This window comes from Delphinus delphis, chromosome 16 (assembly GCF_949987515.2).
Source record: "Delphinus delphis chromosome 16, mDelDel1.2, whole genome shotgun sequence".
Lineage (NCBI taxonomy): Eukaryota > Metazoa > Chordata > Mammalia > Artiodactyla > Delphinidae > Delphinus > Delphinus delphis.
The window spans coordinates 31600463-31617122 of record NC_082698.1 but is presented as its reverse complement, the minus strand read 5'-3'; the positions used below and the strand labels follow the sequence as shown (position 1 = coordinate 31617122).

The 16660-nt window shown below is 44.1% G+C and overlaps 2 protein-coding genes across 5 annotated transcripts in view; both read left to right on the top strand.

Moving 5' to 3' along the window:
- ENTPD1 (ectonucleoside triphosphate diphosphohydrolase 1) overlaps positions 1-16660 on the top strand; it is an 88547-nt gene that overhangs the window by 50325 nt on the left and 21562 nt on the right. For all 4 annotated transcript variants that reach the window (XM_060034403.1, XM_060034402.1, XM_060034405.1 and 1 more), the window contains exon 2: positions 1778-1905. In XM_060034403.1, coding sequence (XP_059890386.1) covers positions 1778-1905 — 128 coding nt within the window. The remainder of the gene's footprint in view (positions 1-1777; positions 1906-16660) is intronic.
- LOC132439345 (ral guanine nucleotide dissociation stimulator-like 2) lies at positions 8812-11143 on the top strand. The gene is given in 2 exon segments (XM_060033632.1): positions 8812-9411; positions 9413-11143. Coding segments are annotated over 2 exon segments (2331 nt in total).

Genomic DNA, 16660 nt, shown 5'->3' with positions numbered 1-16660 from the left:
ATGATATAATCAAAATTGTTGTATTTACGGAAACGACTAGGTAGACCTTTTGGACAGTTTGAAGGAGGAAAGCATTCAAAGTTCTATTATAGTAGAAACATTGCTGCAGTGTGCAACCCTCGGGTATTAGATATGTAATGTTTCGTCTAAAACGTGCTTGTTGTAAGCTGTGTTTGTCAATATCACGACTTTGAGAAGTGAGGTAGGTAGTACTCAGGTAGGTAGGCAGTACTTAGGGGGCTCTTTTCCAAATTCCAGAGCCCTGGCAGCAAAAAGGACGTTTCTGCCACACCAGGATGTTTTGGCTTCAAGGTCTTTAAATCATGACTCTAATTGGATCAAAGCGTAAGTCTCATGGGAGGATCAGATCAGGGTTAGCTGTTTTAGCAGCTCAAAATGCTTTAAGAAATCAAGTTCTTTCCATCTCTCTGCTCAGCCATCCTTGGCTGGACAGTGTCTGAGGAAGAAGAGAGAATGCTTCCTTTCTTTTCCTAGGCTTGCCCCAGCAGACTTCCTCCAGGGTCTCACAGGCCATTTTGAGAGTATATGTCCACTGTTGAACCAGTCACTGGAGAGGGATTATGCAGAACAGTCAGCCCCTTTCTAGGAGGTGTATGGGCTGCTTGGGGGAGTGGCAGGCATCTGAACAAAACTGAGGTTCTTTGGGGAAGCGAGAAGGGGGGAAGTGCTGTATATTTCATTTATGATTCCCTTGTTTGGAAGCAATAGATAATGGTGTTGATAAAACTTTTTCTCCTAAGTTTTGTACTGTTCGGTCTGATGGGTACAAACTGGTCCAAGATTCTAGAGATGGATGCAGACTGGAGACCCAGGCAGTTCCAGTCCTTTGGATTAAGTCCAACCTGTGCTCACAAGCTCGAAGGGGAGCTCCTGTGTTGGTGCAGCCACAGCTGCTGAGAAAGAGGGAAAGAGGAGGAGGGGACGCAGGTTCCTCTTTCAGTTGCTTTAATCCCTTCCCCTGTCCTTAGAGAAGTGAAAACTATTTTGGAGAACCCATCTCATTTCCACATGCTTTTTTATTACTTGATCCTGTCTTTCTTCCCCAAAGCCTAAGAAAAAGGCTTGGGGATAGCTTGGGAAGCTGAGAGAGGAAGGATGATAATGGAGGGAATGGTATAACCATTCCATTTCCTGTTTACCTCTGCTGTAGGCTCTATTTATCCTGATTAAAGTAAATTTGCCTTTTATAGAATTCTCCTTCTGGAACTTTTTATGTCCCATGATGGTAAGAGTATGAACAGGATAGACAAGATAATGTGAATGATGAAATGTTCAAGACTCCACAGCCCCTACGCTGTTACCAATTACTTAACATATAAGTGTGGTTGAAGTGAAGGAATGTGTCAAGCCAGGAAATGTCATGAAGTAGAGGGACTATGATGTTCGATGATACACTCTGAATACTTTTTAATATCATGCTCATTTTCCGGTAGATTTTAGAAATGAGGAGGGCTATCCTTGCTTTCTTTGTTACTTGAACCTACATGACCTATTAAACAAGCTGATCACCGATGTAATTCTGCCCATTCTCCTTACCATAGCCACTAACTCAGTTTTGGCCTTCGTCACAGTACAGACAAATCCTTTTGTTCTTGTATTATTTCCCAATTACTTTGCAAGTGCCTCATGGATAAAGATCAGCTTTTATCTATCTTTGCTGTCTCCAGAAAGCCAGCACAAGGCCATATAGAAAGGGGAAGAAAATCAATGTCTATTGATTTCTTGTTGATATTTTCTATTCTTTTTTTGTTTTTAGAGTCTGAAGTGAAGATATTTTGCTCTAAAAACATACTGGGCATCCTTGGCTTCTCCTGTGTCATCGCTGTGGTAGCACTGCTCGCTCTGGGGCTGACCCAGAACAAACCACTGCCAGAAAATGTTAAGGTAACTCAAACCCCTGAGTGTGTGTGTGTGTGTGTGTGTGTGTGTGTGTGTGTGTGCACGCACATGTGTTTGAGGGGCCCTGGGTGGGGCGGAGGGAAAGTGAGGTTATGGTAAGTCAGAGCATACAGTAGAAGTTGCGGTTCTGGAAGCCCAGGAGCAAGTCAGTCTCCATGGAACTGGGCAAGTAAAATGGCAGCGGATGCTCATTCTGAAGGAAAGAACGCCTTGAATCAATTAGTGGTGGGAAGATGATTGTCTTTGATTGTTCAGCAAATTGATTAAATCAATATTCTAATAGAGACAAATGTTTTTATTCACCACATCCAGATCTGTGATATACTGTGCTGGTATTCTACGATCTAGTGCTATCTCTGCTTCTTACTCACTGTTTCATTGTGGAAACAGTGAACTCTTTGTTTATTGAACACTGCATTCTTTGTTCTTTTTACTCCATTATTATTTTATTTATTTATTTTTTGGCTGTGTTGGGTCTTCATTGCTGCACGCAGGCTTTCTGTAGTTGTGGTGAGCGGGGGCTACTCTTAGTTGTGGTGCGCGGGCTTCTCATAGTGGTGGCTTCTCTTGTTGTGGAGCATGGGCTCTAGGCACGTGGGCTTCAGTAGTTGTGGCAGTCAGGCTCAGTAGTTGTGGCACGCGGGTTTTAGAGTACAGGCTCAGTAGTTGTGGCACACGGGCTTAGTTGCTCCACAGAATGTGGGATCATCCAGGATCAGGGCTCAAACCCACGTCCCTTGTGTTGGCAGGCGGATTCTTAACGACTGTGCCACAAGGGAAGTCCCCTTACTCTATTATTATCACTATCACCAAAGTTATAAAATTTATTAGACAGCTCTGTATAAAGCACTTTGGGAGACAAAGATTGTGGAGAAGACTTGTTCCTCATCTCCAAAATATTAAATAAATCAATTTTAAAATCAACTTAAAAAAGACCCCAGAGAACACATACATGTATCAAATATAGTAATTTGAAATGAATTCATGGATGAACAGACTTCTTGTGAAATTTCCACATTTGAAGAGATAGTTAGTATCATTAAAAATAATTAGGGTCATTAACTCTGCTGTGATTTAGTTCTGCTTCCTTTCAAATTCATCAAAGTAGAATTTCAGAGACATGGATAGCTCACTAATACCTTGTAATATGGTCATCATTTTATTTAATCCATTAATGTAGAAACATATGGTAAGTTTAAATTTGTATTGCAAATACACCAATGTTAAACTTTCATTTGAATTATAATAAATAAATCTTCAAGGGCCAAGAGACCAATATGCTAATGAAGGCATACGTACACGTGGGCAGAAGTTAACTTGACTACAGAGGCCCTGGAATACATATACAGAAGTATATATTTTTTTGCATTTGAAGATACCAAACTGTGAGCCTGGAAAAATGGATGCATATGCCAGGCCTCTGAAACTATTGCCAACCACCCAAGCTATTTGCTATATAGCAGAGGCCTGGATATTACATTGGCACCCGTTTGCCACGCAGATTCAACCCAGTGGGGCTGTGCACAGCAGTCCCTTTGTCAGCACAGAAGGCTGATACTGTCTCATTGTCAATGGTCTCTTGCTTTTTAATATTGAGTGATATTGGCTCTCCTGGCAAAACTTCACTCACAACTGAAGGCTCATGACATCTTGGTTTTGCTATTTGTTTACCAGCTCCAAAAGTACATGATTGCCTTCTTGATTTGACCTTCTTATATCTTCATTATTGCATCACTGGAGAGGGAGACTGCCTAGGAGGCAAAATCCACGACAGACTTAGGCTCTGTGTTCTCGGTGAATACCCGTGGTCGTGGATGACCTTCCGTCATTCATGATGTTTGTCTTCAAGACTGCCGTAATTCTGTGTTATTGTGTTTGCCTGGAAAAACGGAGCAAGGTCTTTGGCATCTGAAGTGTACCTTTATAGCAATGTCACTGGCTTGATCCCACTAGGACCCTCTGAAGAGCCGTGGAGAAAGCACTTCAGAATGATCTACCCTAGGGATTTATCTCCTGGTTCTCATCCCCTGTTGGTCAAGGGTCGTCCCAGAGGTTGTTAACTCCTGGGCACTTCCAGTTTTGCACATGTGTCAGAAGGGCTATGTGGGTACCACAGGTGACCTACTAGGTGGTAGGAGAGAAGACCCTGAGAAGAAATAGAGAGATGAGAAGGTACAGGTGGAGCTGGAGTAAGAAGGTTGGTCAAGGACATGTGAAGTGGCCACAAGAGGTATCTGAAGCATCACTATACCTATTGCTTTTTGTAGGGGGAGAGTCGTTTGTACAAATAGTTTCAGAACAATAGAGACATATTAATACAGAGGTAGGTGCAGTGCTATGGCAGCCCAGAGGTAGGAGTCACCAATTGTGCCTGGTCACATGAAGACTTCATGGAGGCGGCAGCCTTGGGGCCAAGTAATAAGGAACACTAGGAGTTTCCCAGAAGGTGAGGTAGGACATGTTCTTTACAAAGACCATACCATGTGTTACAGAGTGGCAGCCTAAATTAGCAAGTGATCTTGGGGAATCACCAGCAGTTCAGGATGGCTGGAATATTAAATATGGGGCAGGAAGGAATGGTGGGAGAGGAGACTTGAGTCTGAGCTTAGTTTGCCTAGCTCAGGAGTGGATGTCTCATCCATTCAACTCTAGTAGTGCTCAAGATTGGCTCCATATTAAAAGCACCTGGGAAGCTTTTTAAAAATACTCATATCTGGGCCCTACTCTGGGTCAATTAAATCAGAATCTCTGGGGTGAAGCCCAGGCACTGCTATGTTTTAAAAGCTTCCCAGGTGATTCTAATGAGCAGTCATGCTTGCCAACCACTGCTTCGAAGGTTTCAAACAGGAAGGTTACGCCCAGATTGTGTTTCCAAGATTCCTCTTGGCTGGAGAGCAGATTAGGAGGAAAGACCAGTTAGGATGTTCCTGACATTGTGTAGACAAGGCAGTTGAGCCTGGAACTAAGGCATTGTCTGTGGAATTAAGGCATTAAGGAGATAATGTGAGAGACACTTAGGTTGACCAGATCTTAGTGATTAGATTTCTTAGAGGACATTTTAGGATAAAGATGGAACACGTTGGGATGTAATGTTGAGAACAACCTCTGCATGCTTCTGTTTAAAGAGGGTGGTGGCCATAAGCCCCTCTATGGAAAGACTTTCAGCTGTCTCTGTACCCACTGCCTCTGATTCTTCATCCCTGTCTTATTGCAGGGATAATTATTCTGTCTGCTCAGAGTGTGACACAACATGGGCCATGGGTTCACACTGCCTGGGTTTAAACCTCAGCCCTGCTCTTACAGTCACAGGACATAACTTCTCTGAGCCCCAGTTTCTCCATTTGTAAGACAGAACTGATAATTGATATCTCATAAATTACTGTAGGAATGAAGTGGGATAAAGTAAATGCAGTGTGAAGTATGGAATAGGATGCTGGCCCATTGCAGGTACTCAGTGGTTGGTAGCTCATGTGTTATCATTATCATCTTTGTAGCCTATCTGTCTGGTGACAAATCGCCACTTATCTTTTTCCCTGCCTCTTCCCATCTGACTTGCCCTCTTCTAGCCCAGTTCTGGTCAGCCCTCCAGTCCTGAAGATCCAGTCTTGTCGTCTTCCTGCCTGGTCCAGTCTGGGTTCAGCCTTGCTGGGGAGGTGGTGGCCTCATGCCTGGGCCACATCTGGCAAAACACAGGAAGTCTTTATTGTACTGATGAGTCTACTTGCCCAGCTACCCAGCTTGTAAGCATATTGAGGACAAGGACTGGGTTTCATTTGTCTTTGCCTATTTTTTAATACTCTTTCACTCAATTTATTCATTTAATAAATAGTCATTGACTGTCTACTCTGCTTTAAGCCCTAGGGATACAGCACTGAGCAAGACTGGCAAAGTCCTGACCCTCATGAAGGTTATAGTCTAGTGGAGGAGATAATCATTAACCAGATAGTCACAAAATAAATGTTAAATTATGACAGCACAGCCTCTGACTTGGGTGGCTGCCTCATAGAAGTTTGCTGACTCAGTGAGTAGAGTGAGCATCTTGAACAGGTAAAACTGCTGCCTCCTTGGCTGTGAAGAGCGTGTGAAGAAGGACTAGCCTGACAGCAGAATCTGTCAGCCTCTGCCTCAGGCTCCCCTGCGGATGCTGGCTCCCCGTTCTCACTCCCAGAGCATACCCAGTTCAAACCTCCAGGTCGCAGAACCTGGGAATCTACACAGGTAACAGGCGTCCTGGGCTGTTCTCATGACATTGAAGTCTGGGAACTACTGCCATGTAGATACGCAACGACCACGTTGCAGAAACAAACAAACATAGGGCTTAATGAACTGAAGAATCATGAGCTGTACCTGTGTCCCCTGGGAAAGTGCCTTTGTCCTGGTGGACTTGGCGGGGAGGTAGAGTTGAGGTCTGCTTGGTTTACCACTTCCTTAATTGCTGGTTTGTCACTGGCAGTTAGCGAGTTGTCAGATATTCCTTTAGCACAAACATTGTACATTCTGGCACACACAGAACACCACAGGTTTCTCTCGAAGGCACCAGACTGATCCAGTCCCAAACCACGTGCCTTAATTAAAAGCTGCCACTTCTGTGGAATGCTGGCCAGGGACCAGACAGCTTTGATTTCAATCCCAGATCTGCCATTTGCCAGCTCTGAGACTTTGGGCAAGTGTATTCTCTCTACACCTGTTTCCTTATGTGTTACATGGAGATGGTACCTACTTGGAGGATGGTTGTGAGGATTAAATGGAATAATATCATACCACTAACTCACTTACCAGAGTGCCCAGCACATCAGAAGCCCTCAGTGGAGACCAGCTGTCAACACTGCTTTGGGGGAGATAAGTTCTAGGAAAGGCCCTTAGCTGTTGGTGTGTTGTGGTCACTGAGCTGGGTGCTCCCAGGATTTCCAACTGCTGCTAAGGGAAAGTGGCCTGTCCCCAGGCATCTGCTTTTGTCACCGGGAACTGAAGTGCTGTTCTTAGATGAGCGCTTGTGACTTTATCTTTTTATGGAGAATTTGGAAGAATTTACCTCAATTTTCAACCTCAAATACTCTTGGAAAATATATTATTTTTACTCCAGTGGACTTTAAAAAAACAACAACTGGAGATGAGTGGTGGTGATGGTTACACAACAATTTGAAAGTACTTAATGCTACACTGTACACTTAAAAATAGTAAAAATGGTCAATTTTATATTCAGTGTATTTTACCACAATTAAAAAAATGAAAACAACAACAAAATTGAAGTTTGTATGAAAGGTCTAGAAACTCCAACTGAAGAAAAAAGAAAGGAGGAAAATGGTCTCTGTTTCCAGGCCCTGCCAGCATCACTGTAGCTAATGGAGACCTGATTTGTTTATAGAGTACTAAAGTCACATTCAAAAGGACAAGCTTTGTTTATTCAAAAGGGCTAACTGAGGCAGACTGATGAGGTTGCTGAAGTTGCTGTTAAAGCTACAGGGACACCAGAGGGCAGGCAGCAGAAGCAAGAAGAACTACAATCCTGCAGCCTGTGGAGCAAAAACCACATTCACAGAAAGATAGACAAGATGAAAAGGCAGAGGGCTATGTACCAGATGAAGGAACAAGATAAAACCCCAGGAAAACAACTAAATGAAGTGGAGATTGTCAACCTTCCAGAAAAAGAATTCAGAATAACGATAGTGAAGATGATCCAGGACCTTGGAAAAAGAATGGAGGCAAAGACCAAGAAGATGCAAGAAATGTTCAACAAAGACCTAGAAGAATTAAAGAACAAACAAACAGAGACGAACAATACAATAACTGAAATGAAAAATACACTAGAAGGAATCAATAGCAGAATAACTGAGGCAGCAGAACGGATAAGTGACCTAGAAGACAGAATGGTGGAATTCACTGCTGTGGAACAGAATAAAGAAAAAAGAATAAAAAGAAATGAAGACAGCCTAAGAGACCTCTGGGACAACATTAAACGCAACAACGTTTGCATTATAGGGGTCCCAGAAGGAGAAGAGAGAAAGGACCAGAGAAAATATTTGAAGAGATTATAGTTGAAAACTTCCCTAACGTGGAAAGGAAATAGCCACCGAAGTCCAGGAAGCGCAGCGAGTCCCATACAGGGTAAACCTAAGGAGAAACATGCTGAGACACACAGTAATCAAACTGGCAAAAATTAAAGAGAAAGAAAAATTGTTGAAAGCAGCAAGGGAAAAACGACAAATAACATACAAGGAAACTCCCATAAGGTTAACAGCTGATTTCTCAGCAGAAACTCTACAAGCCAGAAGGGAGTGGCATGATATACTTAAAGTGATGAAAGGGAAGAACCTGCAACCAAGATTACTCTACCCGGCAAGGATCTCATTCAGATTCGATGCAGAAATCAAAAGCTTTACAGACAAGCAAAAGCTAAGAGAATTCAGCACCACCAAACCAGCTCTACAACAAATGCTAAAGGACCTTCTCTAAGTGGGAAACACAAGAGAAGACAAGGACCTACAAAAACAAACCCAAAACAATTAAGAAAATGGTCATAGGAACATACATATCGATAATTACCTTAAACGTGAATGGATTAAATGCTCCAACCAAAAGATACAGGCTTGCTGAATGGATACAAAAACAAGACCCATATATATGCTGTCTACAAGAGACCCACTTCAGACCAAGGGACACATACAGACTGAAAGAGAGGGGATGGACAAAGATATTGCATGCAAATGGTAATCAGAAGAAAGCTGGAGTAGCAATACTCATATCAGACAAAATAGACTTTAAAATAAAGAATGTTACAAGAGGATCAGGGGCCGGAGACCTACGGGAACAGCGGCCCGGGACCCGCGCTGCCCCCACCCCTCCTGAGCAGGCGCCCCCATGGCCCGACCCCACTGATTCCTTCACTCGGCCATGCTCCCGCGGCCCCTGTGGCTGTTTTGGGACATGAGCCCCCCCGGGGGAGTCGTGCTGAGCAGCTTCCGGAGTCGAGACCCTGAAGAGGGTGGGGGCACAGGTGGCCGGGGTGTGGGCGGGGGGCAGGAGGAGGAGGAGGAAGACGATGAGGCCCCTGTGTCTGTCTGGGACGAGGAGGAGGATGGTGTCACCTTTACTGTCACAAGTCACCAGTATCGGCCTGTTGATCCCTTGGCCCTGAGGCCTCCCCCGCGTTACTCCCAGAGGCTCCGAGCTGGCACTCTGGAGGCCCTGGTCCGACACCTGCTGGACGCCTGGACATCAAGGACTGACGTGACCTTCACAGCAGCCTTCCTGGCTACTCACTGGGCCTTCAACTCCACGCCTGCCCTGCTAGGGCTTATGGCTGACAGGCTGGAAGCCCTTGAATCTCATCCTACTGATGAGCTAGAGAGGACAAAAGGGGTGGCCATCTCTGTACTGTCAACCTGGCTAGCCTCTCACCCTGAAGATTTTGGCTCTGAGGTCAAGGGTCAGATTGACCGGCTTGAGAGCTTCTTGCTTCGGACAGGGTATGCAGCAGGGGAGGGTGTTGCGGGGGGGCAGTGCTGACCTCATCCGCAACCTCCGGTCCTGGGTGGACCCCCAGACCCCCGAACTTCCTAAGCCCCTGGCCCTCCCCGGCGATCCCCCTGCTGACCCCACGGATGTCCTGGTGTTCCTTGCTGACCACTTGGCCAAACAGCTGACCCTGATAGATGCGGAGCTATTTCTCAATCTGGTCCCCTCTCAGTGCCTGGGGGGTCTGTGGGGTCACAGAGACCGGCCAGGACATTCCCACCTCTGCCCATCTGTCCGGGCTCCTGTCATACAGTTTAACAAGGTGGCAGGGGCAGTGGTCAGCTCTGTCCTGGGGGCTACCTCAACCATAGAGGGGCCTGAGGAGGTGACCATACGGCCACTCCGTCCACCCCAGAGGGCCCGGATGCTGGAGAAGTGGATCCATGTGGCAGAGGAGTGCCGTCTGCTCCGAAACTTCTCTTCAGTATATGCTGTGGTGTTGGCCCTGCAATCCAGCCCCATCCACAGGCTTCGGGCAGCCTGGGAGGAAGCAGCCAGGGACAGCCTCAGAGTCTTTTCCAGCCTCTGCCAGATTTTCTCTGAGGAGGATAATTATTCCCAGAGCCGGGAGCTCCTCCTGCAGGAGGTGAAGCTGTAGCCTTCTCTGGAGCCAAATTCCAAGAAGTCCCCAAGGTCTGGCTCCCAGGGTGGGGGTGTGGTCCCATACCTTGGCACCTTCTTGAAGGACCTTGTGATGCTGGACGCAGCCTCCAAGGATGAGCTGGAGAATGGATACATCAGTTTTGACAAGCAGAGGAAGGAGTTTACTGTCCTTTCTGAGCTGAGGCAGCTCCAGAACAAATGTCGTGGCTATGACCTCCGACCTGACCCCGATATCCAGCGGTGGCTACAGGGGCTCCGGCCACTGACAGAGGCCCAGAGCCATCAAATGTCCTGTGAGGTGGAGCCATCCAGTACCAGTTACCCTCCTGCCCTGCAGGTGCTTCGGCCTACGCTGGTCATCTCGCAGTGGACAGAGGTGCTGGGTTCTGTTGGAGGTCCCACACCCCTTGTCTCCTGGGACTGGCCCAGTGTGGTGGCAGAGGAGGTGCCTGGAATCCCCGCTCCACTGCTGACCCGGCTGGCCCAGCACATGAAGTGGCCGTCTGTCTCATCTCTGGACTCCGCCCTGGAAAGCACTCCAGCCCTGCAGAGTCCCGCTGATCCCAGCCACTTCTCTCCCCCAACTTCCTTCCTGAGGCCTTCTCGAGGTCACTGCTGCTCAGCCTCCTGTGGCTCCCCACTCAGTGGGGGTGCAGAAGGGGCCTCCAGGGGGGCTGGATATGGGGGAGAGGGGCCTGGGCCAGGGGCTTCTGATTGCCGCATCATCCAAGTCCAGATGGAGCTGGGGGAAGACAGCAGTGTCTACAAGAGCATCTTGGTGACAAGCCAGGACAAGGCTCCAAGTGTCATCAGTCATGTCCTTAAGAAAAACAATCACGATTCTGCGGTGGCTTCAGAGTATGAGCTAGTGCAGCTGCTCCCAGGGAAGCGAGAGCTGACTATCCCCCCCTCGGCTAACGTCTTCTACGCTATGGACGGAGCTTCACTCGATTTCCTCCTGTGGCAGCGGTGACGGCCCTCCACTGCTACAATGGGCCATGCCAGTGGCCCTTCTGCCTCGGGAACTCCCCCAAGTGAGGGAAGAGGGGGTTCTTTTCCCAAGATCAAGGCCACAGGGAGGAAGATGGCCCGAGCACTGTTCTGAGGAGGAAGCCCTGTTGGCTCCTAGAACTCATGGTGGCCGTGCCAGATGTGGGGAGCCATCCTGAATGGTGGCAGTTGCTGCACTGGGAAAAAATCCAGAAGGATGGCCAACCACCCTGGGGCAGTGAAGCGCCAGTGGTTTACCAGACAGCCGAGATCCAGCCCTATGGGAACTGGTAATCTTGGTACCCAAGACGGATACCTGTGTATAGCTTCCCACTTTCCATGAATGCAGCACACAGCTAGTGCTGGAAAAAGGATCCGTTTCTGATTCCTGGCCACATCCTAGCATGCTAAGGGCCAAGGAAAGGCCTGGAAGTAGGGGGAAAGGAAAGGCCTGGAAGTAGGGGGAAAGGAAAAGCCTAGAGGCTCTGAGCCCCAGGGGAAGGGAATGGTAAGAAAAAGGTTCTAGTAGGAGTTCCTCTTCGTACTCTGGGTGTTCCTGTCACTGTGACAACACTAATAAACCAAAACACTACCTGAACTCTAAAAGAAAATGTTACAAGAGACAAGGAAGGACACTACATAATGATCAAGGGATCAATCCAAGAGGAAGATATAACAATTATAAATATATATGCACCCAACATAGGAGCACCTCAATACATAAGGCAACTGCTAACAGCTATAAAAGGGGAAATCGACAGTAACACAGTAATAGTGGGGGACTTTAACACCTCACTTACACCAATGGATAGATCATCCAAAATGAAAATAAATAAGGAAACAGAAGATTTAAATGACACAATAGACCAGATAGATTTAACTGATATTTATAGGACATTCCATCTGAAAACAGCAGATTACACTTTCTTCTCAGGTGCGCACGGAACGTTCTCCAGGATAGATCACATCCTGGGTCACAAATCAAGCCTCAGTAAATTTAAGAAAATTGAAATCATATCAAGCACCTTTTCTGACCACAATGCTATGAGATTAGAAATTAATTACAGGGGAAAAAATGTAAAAAACACAAACACATGGAGGCTAAACCATACGTTACTAAATAACCAAGAGATCACCGAAGAAATCAAAGAGGAAATAAAAAAATACCTAGAGACAAATGACAATGAAAACACAAGGATCCAAAACCTATGGGATGCAGCAAAAGCAGTTCTAAGAGGGAAGTTTATAGCTATACAAGCCTACCTCAAGAAACAAGAAAAGTCTCAAATAAACAATCTAACCTTACACCTAAAGGAACTAGAAAAAGAAGAACAAACAAAACCCAAAGTTAGCAGAAGGAAAGAAATCATAAAGATCAGAGCAGAAATAAATGAAATAGAAACAAAGAAAACAATAGCAAAGATCAATAAAACTAAAAACTGGATCTTTGAGAAGATAAACAAAATTGGTAAACCATTAGCCAGATTCATCAAGAAAAAGAGGGAGAGGACTCAAATCAATAAAATTAGAAATGAAAAAGGAGAAGTTACAACAGACACCACAGAAATACAAAGCATCCTAAGAGACTGCTACAAGCAACTCTATGCCAATAAAATGGACAACCTGGAAGAAATGGACAAATTCTTAGAAAGGTATAGCCTTCCAAGACTGAACCAGGAAGAAATAGAAAATATGAACAGACCAACCACAAGTAATGAAATTGAAACTGATTAAAAAATTCTTCCAACAAACAAAGTCCAGAACCAGATGGCTTCACAGGGAATTCTATCAAACATTTAGAGAAGAGCTAACACCCATCCTTCTCAAACTCTTCCAAAAAATTGCAGAGGAAGGAACACTCCCAAACTAATTCTATGAGGCCACCATCACCCTGATACCAAAACCAGGCAAAGATACTACAAAAAAAGAAAATTACAAACCAATATCACTGATGAATATAGATGCAAAAATTCTCAACAAAATACTAGCAAACAGAATCCAACAGCACCTTAAAAGGATCATACACCATGATCATGTGGGTTTTATCTCAGGGATGCAAGCATTCTTCAATATATGCAAATCAATCAGTGTGATACACCATATTAACAAATTGAAGAAGAAAAACCATATGATCATCTCAATAGATGCAGAAAAAGCTTTTGACAAAATTCAACACCCATTTATGATAAAAACTCTCCAGAAAATGGGCATAGAGGGAACCTACTTCAACATCATACAGGCCATATACGACAAACCCACCACAAACATCATTCTCAATGGTTTTTCCTCTAAGATCAGGAAAAAGACAAGGATGTCCACTCTCACCACTATTATTCAACACAGTTTTGGAAGTCCTAGCCATGGCAATCAGAGAAGAAAAAGAAATAAAAGGAATACAATTTAGAAAAGAAGAAGTAAAACTGTCACTGTTTGGAGATTACATGATACTATACATAGAGAATCCTAAAAATGCCAGCAGAAAACTACTAGAGCTAATCCATGAATTTGGTAAAGTTGCAGGATACAAAATTAATGCACAGAAATCTCTTGCATTCCTATACACTAATGATGAAAAATCTGAAAGAGATATTAAGAAAACACTCTTTTTTTACCATTGCAACAAAAAGAATAAAATACCTAGGAATAAACCTACCTAAGAACACAAAAGACCTGTATGCAGAAAACTATAAGACACTGATGAAAGAAATTAAAGATGATACCAACAGATGGAGAGATAGACCATGTTCTTGGATTGGAAGAATCAATATTGTGAAAATGACTATACTACCCAAAGCAATCTACAGATTCAATGCAATCCCTATCAAATTGCCAATGGCATTTTTTCCGGAACTAGAACAAAAAAATCTTAAAATTTGTATGGAGGCAATACAGACCCCGAATAGCCAAAGCAGTCTTGAGGGAAAAAAACGGAGCTGGAGGAATCAGACGCCCTGACTTCAGACTGTACTACAAAGCTACAGTAATCAAGACAATATGGTACTTGCACAAAAACAGAAACATAGATCAATGGAACAAGATAGAAAGCCCAGAGGTAAACCCACGCACCTATAGTCAACTAATCTATGACAAAGGAGGCAAGAATATACAATGGAGAAAAGACAGTCTCTTCAATAAGTGGTGCTGGGAAAACTGGACAGCTACATGTAAAAGAATGAAATTAGAACACTCCCTAACACCATACACAAAAAATAAACTCGAAATGTATTCGAGACCTAAATGTAAGGCCAAACACTCTAAAACTCTTAGAGGAAAACATAGGAAGAACACTCTTTGACATAAATCACAGCAAGATCTTTTTGATCCACCTCCTAGAGTAATGGAAATAAAAACAAAAATAAACAAATGGGACCTAATTAAACTTCAAAGCTTTTGCACAGCAAAGGAAACCATAAAGAGATGGTAAGACAACCCTCAGAATGGGACAAAATATTTGCAAATGAATCAACAGACAAAGGATTAATCTCCAAAACATATAAACAGCTCGTGCAGCTCAATATTAAAGAAACAAACAACCCAATCCAAAAATGGGCAGAAGACCTGAATAGACATTTCTCCAAAGAAGACATACAGATGGCCAAGAAGAACATGAAAAGCTACTCAACATCACTAATTACTGGAGAAATGCAAATCAAAACTACAATGAGTTATCACCTCACACCAGTTAGAATGGGCATCATCAGAAAATCTACAAACAACAAATGCTGGAGAGGGTGTGGAGAAAAGGGAACCCTCTTGCACTGTTGGTGGGAATGTAAATTGATACAGCCACTATGGAAAACAGTATGGAAGTTCCTTAAAAAACTAAAAATAGAATTACCATATGATCCAGCAATCCCACTACTGGGCATATACCCAGAGAAAACCATAATTCAAAAAGACACACGCACCCCAGTGTTCATTGCAGCACTATTTACAATAGCCAGGTCATGGAAGCAACCTAAATGCCCATCGACAGACGAATGGATAAAGAAGATGTGGTACATATATACAATGGAATACTTCTCAGCCATAAAAAGGCATGAAATTGGGTCATTTGTTGAGACGTGGATGGATCTAGAGACTGTCATAGAGAGTGAAGTAAGTCAGAAAGAGCAAAACAATTATCGTATATTAACGCATGTATGTGGAACCTAGAAAAGTGGTAGAGATGAACTGGTTTGCAGGGCAGAATTTGAGACACAGATGTAGAGAACAAACGCACGGACACCAAGTGGGGAAAGCCGCCGCAGGGGGTGGGGATGGTGGTGTGATGAATTGGGTGATTGGGATTGACGTGTATACACTGATGTGTATAAATTTGATTAAAAAAAAAAAAGCTACAGGGACTTTTAAGAAAGATTCTAAAGGACCAGTATGTCTGAAGAGACCAAAAGAAGTTAATTCACACCGTTCACACCGTTGCCCATGTTACCTGGCTTCTGGGGTTTTTGTTGCGGGGAAGGGGTGGAACTCAGCCCCATGGCACTACTTTATATTAGACTGTGTATATTAACATCTTTTAGGACTGGAAGGACTTTAGGGACTATATAGTTCTAACTCCCCTTATTCATTCATGTGTTTTGAGCAACAGTTGTCTGTTGAATTCCTTCTTTGTACCTAACATATAATAGGATCTACCATTGTGGATGCTGGATATACCATAGTATGCAACACAGACCTGCCCTAATATAGCTTAGGATCTAATAGGGAAGACAGACATTAATCAAATAGCTACGTAAATATGTAATTACACATTGTGGCGAGTGCTGTCTTTAGAGGGAAAATACAGGTTGTCTGAGACATGGATTAGGAGGGTAGACTCAGATCTGAGAAGGTCAGGGAAAGCTGGGATCTCAGGTGAAAGGCTTTCTGGGCAAAGTCTCTGGAACAGAAACCTCGTGGCCAGTGGGGAACTGAGAGTACGCTAGTGTGAGGGTGGGTGTTTTCTGAATGAGGAGAGGGTTGAACATCCCACTTCTGCTGAGTCAGGAGTAGAAGTACATCATCTACTGTTCCAATTTTCTCTTTCTTTTCACATTGAAGGAGACTTACTCAGAAGCCTGGACCTGTGACATTTGCACAGGTAGAATTATTTCCATCCAAAGACAGGATCTGCCCCACTTCCACATGGCCTCCAGTCTCCCTGAGCTCGGGCTCTGTTGCTACCCACATCTCCAGATCTTCACCAAGGCACACTGGTGTCTCATGACCCAAGCAAGGTCATTTCTGTTGACCCTCTTTCTAGACCACTGCTTCTGTTCACTCAGCATAGCTCATGAAGATCAGTTATGGTTGATAAAATCATGTGTATGATCAAAACTAGCTTAAGATGAAGTTTATACACAGTATGATTGCAACTATATAAAAATTACCATGCATTAAAAAAGACCAGAAGGAAATAAATAAGAAGAACAGTGATGTCTAGTTGGTGAAATCTTTTTTTTCCTTAATTTTATTTTTTTAATCGGGGTATAGTTGTTTTACAATGTTGTGTTAGTTTCTACTGTACAGTGGAGTTCCTTGTGCTATACAGCAGGTTCTCATTAGTTATCTATTTTATACATATTAGTGTATATATGTCAATCCCAATCTCCCAATTTATCCCCCCCAACTCCTTTCCCCCCTTGGTGTT